Source organism: Leishmania mexicana, chromosome 34, assembly GCF_000234665.1.
Source record: "Leishmania mexicana MHOM/GT/2001/U1103 complete genome, chromosome 34".
NCBI classification, from domain to species: domain Eukaryota; phylum Euglenozoa; class Kinetoplastea; order Trypanosomatida; family Trypanosomatidae; genus Leishmania; species Leishmania mexicana.
In genome coordinates, this window is record NC_018338.1 from 362202 (window position 1) to 372564 (window position 10363).

The 10363-nt window shown below is 59.0% G+C and overlaps 3 protein-coding genes across 3 annotated transcripts; all 3 read left to right on the forward strand.

Moving 5' to 3' along the window:
• Positions 1 to 1913: 1913 nt before the first annotated feature.
• On the forward strand, positions 1914 to 4493 carry LMXM_34_0990 (conserved hypothetical protein; the record flags this gene model as incomplete). Its single annotated transcript, XM_003879047.1, has 1 exon — positions 1914 to 4493. One exon carries the CDS (start codon positions 1914 to 1916, stop codon positions 4491 to 4493), a length of 2580 nt encoding a protein of 859 aa, XP_003879096.1.
• Positions 4494 to 5574: 1081 nt separating this feature from the next.
• On the forward strand, positions 5575 to 6549 carry LMXM_34_1000 (putative casein kinase I; the record flags this gene model as incomplete). The annotated part of the gene is made up of 1 exon (XM_003879048.1): positions 5575 to 6549. The coding sequence occupies one exon, from the start codon at positions 5575 to 5577 to the stop codon at positions 6547 to 6549; it is 975 nt and encodes a 324-aa protein (XP_003879097.1).
• A 2430-nt stretch (positions 6550 to 8979) lies between these two features.
• On the forward strand, positions 8980 to 10044 carry LMXM_34_1010 (putative casein kinase; the record flags this gene model as incomplete). Its single annotated transcript, XM_003879049.1, has 1 exon — positions 8980 to 10044. One exon carries the CDS (start codon positions 8980 to 8982, stop codon positions 10042 to 10044), a length of 1065 nt encoding a protein of 354 aa, XP_003879098.1.
• Positions 10045 to 10363: the final 319 nt, after the last annotated feature.

Genomic DNA, 10363 nt, shown 5'->3' on the forward strand with positions numbered 1-10363 from the left:
GTGTGTGTGCCCCATACGCACACACGTGCGAGTGAAAAAGAGGAGAGGGGCCTGGCGCCTTCTATCAAAAGACTTTCAAGACAGAAAACGCTCAGTATATAGTTTGTGCTTCTATTGATTTTTGCTCCCCTCCCCCCTCCCCCTCTCCGCGACGCATCGTGCGCCACACACCCACTTGTGGCTGTGCCGCTTGGAGTTTGGTGTCCATGCGCTGGTGGGTGCGCATTCGCCGGTGATCGTCTCGCCCCGCTCCCACGCCCCCACCCCACCTCTCTCTCTCTAGTTTCACAGCTCTGCCTCTCACTTCTGACCTCACGCGTCGCCACGTCCGCTTCTGCAACCTCCCTATCCCCTCCCTCCGAGTAAACAAGTGCCGACACATACACGTGCTTGTGTGTGTGCGCACGTGCGCTGGAGGAGCAGGTGAAATGTCTCGAAGTGCGAGACCACGAAACGCATGAGCGCAAGCGGAACAGTGGGAGGGGAGGGGGGCAATGCGACTGGAGAGAGAACAGGAAGCTGGGTCGCAGCGAGGCACACCGCCGAGATCTGCCACAGAAGAGCATACCAAAAACGAGGTCAAAAACAGAACACGCCATGGCACGGATGCACCGTGCGCGCTGCCATGCCCTCCAGTGCTCACCTTCCAGCATCTGTGACAGCAGCTACAGGGAGGGAGGCTGGAGAGGCGACGCTCAATATGCAGTTCCGTCACGGCGACAGACTACGACCCCTACCGCAAAACATCCTCTTCCCCTACAAGCGACCAAAAGCGTTCACGGGAGAGTTGGCACCGTAAATTGTCTCCTCCTCCCTCCCCTCCCCTCCCCCTCTCTTACTCTGCACTCTCTCGCCGTCAGGGCCACACGTGCACGCATACCCACATGCAAAACGTACAGCTATTCGCGCGCGAGCAGCACGGGGTGCTCCTGCGGTGTCTTTCCGCTTGCATCGTGTGAACAAAGATGCGCCTACACCCGTTTTATTTTTCTGCGGGTGAGTGTGTCTGCATGTCTATGAGCGTGCTTCTCTGTGAAAGCAGACACTCCTGCCTCACAAGTATCGTCCCTCCCCTTGATTCTGCTGCTGCAGCGGCGGCTGTGATGGTGCGCGCGTTTGGCGATTCGTACATGTCTACACCAAAAAAAAGCAAAAAAAGAAAGGGAACCGGAAGGCACGCATGCACACGGACACACACGAGCGCACCCTTACTCTCTGTAGCTTGCGTGTTGCACCCACTAGGAGCACGCGTGACCCGACCGTCATGTCGGCATGACCGGAGAGAGCGAGAGAGCGAAGTGCCGTGCAAAAAGTGCACAGACGCTCATAGGCACATGAATGCAAGTCTTTCTTTGGCGGTTGCTGCTGACCAAATGGAAGGGGAAACAAACGAATGCCCGCTGCTGTCTTTCAAAAAGAAAAGCACGGTTCTGTCTATCGGCGAGGCAGAGCGTCGCTTGCCTTGCCCCTTCGGAGCAGAGGTCGCAGGCAGGCCTCCTCGCAGAGGTTTTATAGTTGCTGTTGCGGACGCGTTGCGAAGCCCTCCTTCTAATTCTCTGATGCTCCCCATGACTCTTCCACATTGGCGCTTCATTCGCTTCAACAACGGGCACATACACACGTCCGCCGCCTCACACAAACACACACACTCATGAGAGCCCTCTTTTATGCCCCCCCCCTCCCCCACCGCCCCTTCTTCTCTTTGGCTTCCGCCGGCACCACGACGCGTTATTCAGTGCGTGCACCCCACCCCACCCCTCCGCTTTCTCCTCCATAAATCGCATAGTACCCATCTGTCTGCCCGCCAGAGAGCACGACCATAAAGGTCCATCAGCGCCGTCGCCTCAATCGCCGCGGCTACCCAGCGCAACACGCGAGCAACACCTTTTTTGTAGGGGACGGAGGGTCTCAGAATGTTGCACAAGTACGATAAAATCGAAGACGCCATGGCGGTGTGCGTCTCTCTCGAGTACCCGCTCATCGTCGCTCTGTACGACAAGCTGCCCAGTTTTCTGAATAACGCAGACGAGGCCACTCGCGGCAGCGGTACCAGTGGTGTGGCAGGTGGACGCAGTGCTGCCGGCCAGAGGTACTCTTTTCTGCCTACGTCGCGCAGCATGACCACGATTCAGTCCAATAGCAGCTTCTTCCTCGAGGGTTCCGACTCGGTCGAAACGTCGCACACGGCCCCCGACATCGCCGCGGCCACGGCGAACTCCTCCCTCGGCTACCTTATGAGGCCAGCAAACCTGACGGCAGCCGCCGCGGCAAATGCGTCGTTGATGGCGCAGGCACTTGCAGATGGCGAAGAGCTCGCTCTTGTCCCAGACTTCCCGTTAGGCAGGGTGCAGGGCGGAGCTGCACAGCGTGAGGCGCTGCTCGTCACCTTCCTTGAGAGCCGCCTCGGCTCCGTTACGCTGCTGCACCTCATCGAGGCAGAGACACCGAACTACGCCGCCTTCTCGAATGCTGTGCCGGCGGCACCAGGTACCCCTGACACTGCACTGCCGCGTGTGCACATCTTCTTCCCGCCGAGTGCAGGCATGACACCGGTGGTGCTTAGTGGGAGCTTGCTGACTCCGCAGAGCGTGTACAGCTGCGTGCAGATGGGGCTGTTAAAGCCCAAAGTGCGCACTTCTCTAGCGACGGCCTCAGGCGGCACTGATGAGCTTCTCTCCTTCTTCTCGACCACCGTGTCTGCCATGAACCGCGAGTATGCGCGCGCGCATCAGCGGGCGAATTCTGCTTCACCCGTCTCCGACTTGAGTGCCGCACCGCTGCCTCAGCAGTGCCACAGGGACCCCGCTGCCACGACGAGGACGACAGCCGATGGTGAAAAGCCCACAACAACCGCACCGATCGTGGCGGTGCCGGCGCAGCGGGCGAAGGGGACAAGCAGTTCGGACGCACTAGAAGCAGCGCATATGATTCGCGTTGCAGGGCTTCCTATGTCCTTCACTACCTCTGCGACGGCAAGGACAGCACACAAGACGATTATCACCACCTCAAGCATGACGCTTCAGACAGTGTGGCGGGTGGTAGAGAAGCACCTTGAGTGGGCGCAGCACGAGGTGCAACAGGCGCAGGCGGCGTCGACGTGGAACGGGGCCACGCCGCCAAAGCCTGGAGCAAAGTTCACCTTTACGGTCGAGCCGTCAGAAACCTCAACAGAGGCAACGGCGGTGACGGTAGCGACGAGGGAGGAGGCTGCCAAGGTACGTCTGCAGGACTACCCACGCAACACAGTGGTGCAGGTGCACTTCGACGGCGTTGCGCCGCCACCGCCGCAGCCTGCTGCACCGGCAACAGCGGCAGCGACCACACCCGCCCTGCGGCCTACCCAATACGTGTGCGAGGGAGACGTGTGCCGTTGGCAAGTTCCTGAAGACACCCCGGCGCCTGCTGCCGCTGCGGCCAAAACCGCGCCGCCAGCGCCAAAAGCGGAATCGGCACTCGATCCAGCCTCGGTGGCAGCATCGACGGCGGCTAGCACAACCGCCTCCGTGAGACTCCGCTGCTCACTCCCCAACGGTAAGACGCTGGACCTGGCGCAGCTGGACCCGTCCGTGGCCACCCTCCGCAACGACGTCCGGCCTGCCGTGGCAGACGCTCTAGGCTACGACAACTTCGTGTTTGTATGCGCCTACCCACCGAGGCGGTACAGCATCGAGGCGGATGAGCCGCTGCCGCTGAAGGAGGTGGAACTCGGTCGATCCAGTGCCCTGCGTGTCGTGTCGCTCGACGGTTCTGCGTCGCCCGATGCGTCGAGCAGAGGGGCGCAGCAGCAGCAGCAGCCAGGGAACACACGGCAGATGCTCGTCAACGCTGCCTCTTCTCTGATGGCAATGTTTGCTGGTGCTCGCGGCAACCAAGGCGGAGCACTAGGACCAGCAGCAGACTCCTCATCACTCGACACACGTCAGTCGCAGCGGCAACGACGTACATTCAATTCGATGGCCGAAATGCTGGCGGCGAACGAGGAGGCAGAGCGGCAGACAGCCATGGAACGCCTTCAGCAAGAGCAGACGCAACAGGGACTTGGGTCGTCGTCCTCGTCTCGCCATCAGCCGGACGCCGAGCAACGGGCACAGGGCAAGAAGTCCAACCGCTACTTCGGCGGCGGCTCTACTGAGTTCATCGCCGAGGATGGTCACGACGAAGCCGGAAATGATAGTGATGGCAAGCGCGTCGCAATGGAGGGCTTGACACCTGAGCAGCAGGAAGCCTTCCTGAGTGAGCAGCTGCGGCAGCTCATGAATCGCCATCGGCGGCAGTCCGAAGAAGCAGGCAATGAGAACGAAGAGGACGCCGAGGAAGACGACGAGGGAGGAGCACAGAGGAGGGTGGAGGGTTATCGTGCCTTCCAGGGCCAAGGGCGACGCTTGGCTGGCGATGCTCCGCCTGCGAGCGGTGGCTCTTCGAATGCTGCCTCTCCCCACCCCCTGTCGCCATCCGACTCAGCTCTCGCGCCGGGAGCCAGGAAGAAGCAGTAGACGTGAGGGAAGACGTGCAGTGAGCCGATGTGGCGTGTGGGACCTTGTGCTAGTCGCACGTCTTCCTCTGCGTGTTATAACTATCATGCGTGCGTGTGTGCGCGCGTATGCTCTTGAGTGTGTGTCTATGTGTGAGCTCGTGCGTTGCCGATGCCGGCATTGGTCGGAGACGAGGGAAAGGAGATTCGACGACGACGCCGCTCTCCAGCACCTCTCTCCTTGCCTTTTCTTTGCTTTACATTTCTTCTGCGAGCATGGCGTTGTGTGTCTCCCCTATGCAGATTTCACGTGTTCCCCCCCCCTCCTCCTCCCCTGTGCTCTGATGCGGAAAAGAAAAACGAACAAGAAAATGGAGATTCGACCATCGTGTCCATTACATCTTCGCACCCGCCATCCCTGGAGCCCGTGACGACGCAGCACAGCAGGTCTTCCCTGCCTGCCTGTATGTGCGTATATGCGTGTGTGTGTGTGTGTGTGTGTGACGCGCGCGCCCCCCCCCGCCCTCCCTCCCCCTCCTCTCGCTGTCATCCCTCTGCATGACGGCAGCTCGCGAGAGAAGATGAAAAGCGAAAGTGAGGGCTTTTTAAAGGGAAATGAACCGGAGCCAACCAACGGAAACACGGAGCACACATGTGCACGTCCACACGCGGGACGAAGGCAGAATGCCCGTGGAGAAAATGTACGCCAGTGTGTCTGTGCTGCGCGTGTATGCATGTGGTTGGCCCGCCTCTCACATGATCGTTGCTCGACTTTCCTCCTCGTCCCTCCCCCCACCCCTCTCCCTCCTGACTCAGTGCGTTGTAGCTCTATTCTGCGCAGAACCATCACCCCTGCCGACTCTCTGTGAGGAGAGGAGGGGCTACTCAACGACTCTCCGACGTGCTGCACAAGGGACGTCTGCCCCCCCCCCGCCTTCTCCTTTCCTCCCGTCACGTCGTCGTCCTTCCGCCTCTTTCCTAAAGCCCGCCGCCAACCAGAGAGCAAGAGAGAAGTAACGGTGTCGTGGCACATCGGCAAGGCGCAGTACACATCACTACTACACATCCATCATACAGTGTCCGAAATGGAGTGGAAGAGCAAGATGTCAAACTCACTAGAGAACTGCCTGGTGCAGGGTGGCCGCTTCCGCGTTGGTCGCCGCATCGGCGGCGGCTCCTTCGGCGAGGTCTTCCTGGGAGTGGACACCCGAACCGGTGAAGTGGTGGCCATGAAGGTAGAGTGCACAAAGACGTCCCACCCGCAGCTGTTTTCAGAATCGCGGTACTACACCCTTCTGAGCCAAGGCCGTGGAGCCGCTTACATGCCAACCATCTTCGGATACTCCTCCGAGTGCGAGTTCAACGTGATGGCGATGGAGCTGATGGGGCTATCATTGGAAGATCTGCATGAAAAGTGCGGCAGCCGTTTTTCGCTGAAGACGACGCTGATGCTGGCAGACCAGATTCTGTGGCTCATCGAACTCGTGCACTCTCACAGCGTTCTGCACCGCGACATCAAGCCCGAAAACTTCATCATGGGGCGTGGCAAAAAGGCGCACCACGTGTACATCATCGACTTTGGGCTGGCGAAGAAGTATCGTGACCCCCGCACGCACGCCCACATCCCGTACAAGGAGGGCAAGAGCCTGACCGGCACGGCCCGCTACTGTAGTATCAACACGCACCTCGGCGCCGAGCAGAGTCGCCGTGACGACATGGAGGGCATCGCCTACCTCCTCATCTACTTCCTTCGTGGGTCGCTGCCATGGCAGGGCTTGAAGGCGGCAACGAAGGAACAGAAGTACAACTTAATCGCGCACGTAAAGATGAGCACCTCCGTCGAGTCGCTCTGCAAAGGACTGCCCATCGAGTTCGCATCATTCCTGAATTATTCGCGTGCGCTGCGCTTCGAGGACCGCCCTGACTACGGCTATCTCCGTTCCATGTTTCGCCGACTCTTCGAGCGAGAGGGCTACCAGGAAGACTATGTCTATGATTGGACGGTGCGCAGCATGTATGAGACACTCACGACGCGGCAGCGAAAGAATCCAGCGAAGCGTGGAAAGAAGCAAAAGTAGTGTGCGTGTGTCTGCGTGTATGTCTGTGCTCGTTGATGGGTAAGCCTGTTAGTGAATGGGCGGAGTGATACGCCAACGTTTATCGGCATCTTCTTTTGTGGCGAAAAAGAGAGAGAGAGAGATCTCACCGGTGTGCACGCGGCCACCTCCATTCCCTCTCTGCCCTCTCTCGCTCATACATTACTCGCACGCTCCTCCGCGCACGCGCACACGCACATCCCACTCGACGGAATTACCGAGGGCGCACGGCCATTCATAGCGTGGTGGACACTGACACGCACTCTCAATCTTTCCCTCTGACGCCTTGCCTAGTTCTTCGCCTCATCATCATAGACCAAGCTTCTCTGTCCCCTTTTCTTTCCCCGCGGCCGCGTACCTCTTCCCGGGCGCACTCCGGAGTGCCCCCAAGACGAAGGTGCGACAGCTCCGGTGTCGAAGGAAAGTGAAGCAGCGGCGAAAGTGCGAAGGAGAGAAAGATTGAGAGCGCAGTAGCGTTCTGCCGCGCGCCATCGGCGCGGCGGGGTCGTCGTTGTGGGGGCATTGCTCCCCCTCCTCTTTGCCTCCTTCCCTGTTCTCCTTTCCACTCGTTCTCACTTGTGTACGGTGCGGCTCACGTCTGCGTGCGCGCGCAACGGGGCGTCGGGTGGTTGACTTGTATGCGTCTTTGTGTGTTTTTTTTTGTCACTGCTCTTCCCTTTCGTTTGCAGTTGTTGTTTTGGTTGGAAGGAGGTCTCGAAACGCTGCTCGTTTTATCCGTATGTCTGCCTGGGCGTGTCCCGCCCGGTCTCCGACACAACCCACATCATTCTCTACACCGCTGCTCCACAAGGTGTATGAAGCATTGCGCTCACGCATTCTTTCCCCCCTCTCCTCCTCGTCATCGCTAAGGTGTTTTGTTTTCCCTTCTTGTTTCATTCTCTGCTCACCTGCCCAGCAGGCGCACTGCTGCGCGCCTCGCTTCTGCTCGTGTGCATTCTCTACTTAAAACATGAGTCGAACACCACTCTGCTGCCCCCGGCCCTGCCACAGGGTCCATATCGCCTGGTGCGAAGCAGCCGGAGACACAAGCCAGTGCAGCAGTGCGCTGACCCGGCCATTGGAGCACGGCCTCCGGCCCAAATGCTACCCCCTCAGGGGTACTTCAGGGCTCCCCCGCACCAGCAGGCAGTGTGAGGGCCGGGTGTGGGATACGCTCGAGTCAGGCTGACGCTTTGCCTATCATGTGGATGGCGCACGCGTGTTCGCTGTGGCATGTCGCTCCGACGCCACGCCGTCGAGGACCCGGCCAGCCGACATCAGCAGCAATGAATCGTACTGGCCACCCCCTCCCTCCCTTGTGTCGCAGACGTTTGACCCTGCCACTGCCAGCGGTGCTTCGGCATTCGCAGGAGGGGGGGATAAGGGGGAGAGGGCTGCTTGGCTTCCCCACACAGAGTGAGGGTGCTGGACCCTTTGATGCCACGCTGGGGTGTTCCCCGTCATCAGGGGCCGTGATGCTTTATGCTGAAAAAGGACAAAGCGAAAGTAAAACAACGAGAGCAGCAGAAGCTCAGCGGTCCGCCGCCACCCCACCCCAAATCTCCAACGGCCGTGAGGTGATCATTTAGCAGGAGCGAGGGAAGTGTCACCACAACCAGCACTTTCTCCCTCCTGCTTCCTTGTCTGATACGTGCTCAAGTACAATGCCGAATCCTCCCTAAGTGGCGTTAAGGACATCCACTTCCATCGCGGGTTCCACCTACGACTTCAGACATTCTCCTCATGTTGCCCATCACCCGACTTTTGGACTCGCTACCTTCCCTCCCTACCTCCCTGCTCCCTCCACAGCAAACGTAGTTTCTCTCTTTACTGCGCCTTCTCCTGTTCAGAAAAAAAAACACAACAATAAAAAGCCGTTCGTGTTGTTGTTATAGCTCGCCTGTTGCCACCCGCTGAGCTCCCCCCCCCACCTCCGTCCCTTTTTTGTTTTACGTTTTGGCGTGGTCCGGCACACATACACAAGCAAGCAGACGAGGGGGCAAACAAAAATACAATAAAACGCAAAGAAAAACAACACCAACGGACCGGCGCAAGCAGCGACTTTGTTTCTGCGACAGACCCGCCTCCTCCACCCCACCTTCGTCTATTTTTTTTTGTGCCGCTCCACCTGTGTGCCCGTCTCTCTCCCTCTCTTGCGGCGTCGGCAAGCACTTTATCGAGGCACAAGCACGCAGATAGACAGAGAGGCATCGTCATTGATACACACCCCCACACGGACATCGCACACAAGGATACCTCTCTCTTCTAGGGCAGAGCGGGTAAAAAGAAGGAAAAGATTGACTAGCGCTGTAGCGGACGTTTCGCTATCCTATTCTCTCTTGCCCGTACGCCCCACCTGAACGTAGAAGCGCACAGCGGCGCACACACGAGCAAGCGCTTTGCAGCACAAACATGAACGTGGAACTGCGCGTCGGCAACCGCTACCGGATCGGTCAGAAGATCGGCTCCGGCTCCTTTGGTGAGATCTTCCGCGGCACGAACATTCAGACGGGAGACCCAGTTGCCATCAAGCTCGAGCAGGTGAAGACGCGCCACCCGCAGCTCACGTATGAGTCGCGCTTCTATCGCATCCTCGGCAGCGGCGGCGGCGCCGTCGGCATCCCCATGATGTTCTACCACGGCGTCGAGGGTGAGTTCAACGTGATGGTGATTGAACTGCTCGGTCCCTCCCTGGAAGACCTCTTTTCCTTTTGCGGTCGCCGCCTCTCGCTGAAGACGACGCTGATGCTGGCAGACCAGATGATCAGCCGCATCGAGTTTGTGCATAGCAAGAGCGTTCTGCACCGCGACATCAAACCGGACAATTTTCTCATGGGCACCGGAAAGAAGGGCCACCACGTGTACATCATCGACTTTGGGCTGGCGAAGAAGTATCGTGACCCCCGCACGCACGCCCACATCCCGTACAAGGAGGGCAAGAGCCTGACCGGCACGGCCCGCTACTGTAGTATCAACACGCACATGGGCGTGGAGCAGGGCCGCCGTGACGACATGGAGGGCATCGGCTACATCCTCATGTACTTCCTTCGTGGGTCGCTGCCATGGCAGGGCTTGAAGGCCCACACGAAGCAGGAGAAGTACAACCGCATTTCCGAGCGAAAGCAGACGACGCCGGTGGAGCTGCTGTGCAAGGGCTTCCCCAGCGAGTTTGCTGCCTACATGAACTACGTGCGTGCGCTGCGCTTCGAGGACAAGCCCGACTACTCGTACCTGAAGCGCATGTTCCGCGACCTCTTTGTGCGCGAGGGCTACCATGTCGACTACGTCTTCGACTGGACGCTGAAGCGCATTCACGAGAGTCTGCAGGAGCAGCAGTCGTTCCCTGGCGGCAGCAACGGTGGCGGCGCTGCGGGCAATGGCTCCCCGGTGAACCAAAGCCCGGCACAGGGCGGCAACGTTGGTGCCCCGAACAGCGCTAACAATAACCAGGAATCGGGTGTGCCAGAGCAGCAGTAGTGAAGCGCGCACGATGCGAGTCTTTGAAAAAAAAAGAAAAGGGAAAGAGGAGGAGATAGAGGAGTACTGTGGGTGAGATCGCAACGGAAAGTGTTCTTCTAATGCGGAGTGTCATGTGGATTAGGCAACAGAGTGAAAGCTGGTGGCGTCCGAGTCGCATACGACCCTCCCCCTAATCCCATACGCATCTCTAGTCCTCTCGCCATTTTTTTTTCTTTTCGTATGTTGTCGCTCGAAACATGACTTCTGCCCTACCTGTGTGTGCGCGCGCGTGTGCACGCTCAATGGGTGATGCGGCGGGTGTGCTTCTCCTCCTCCC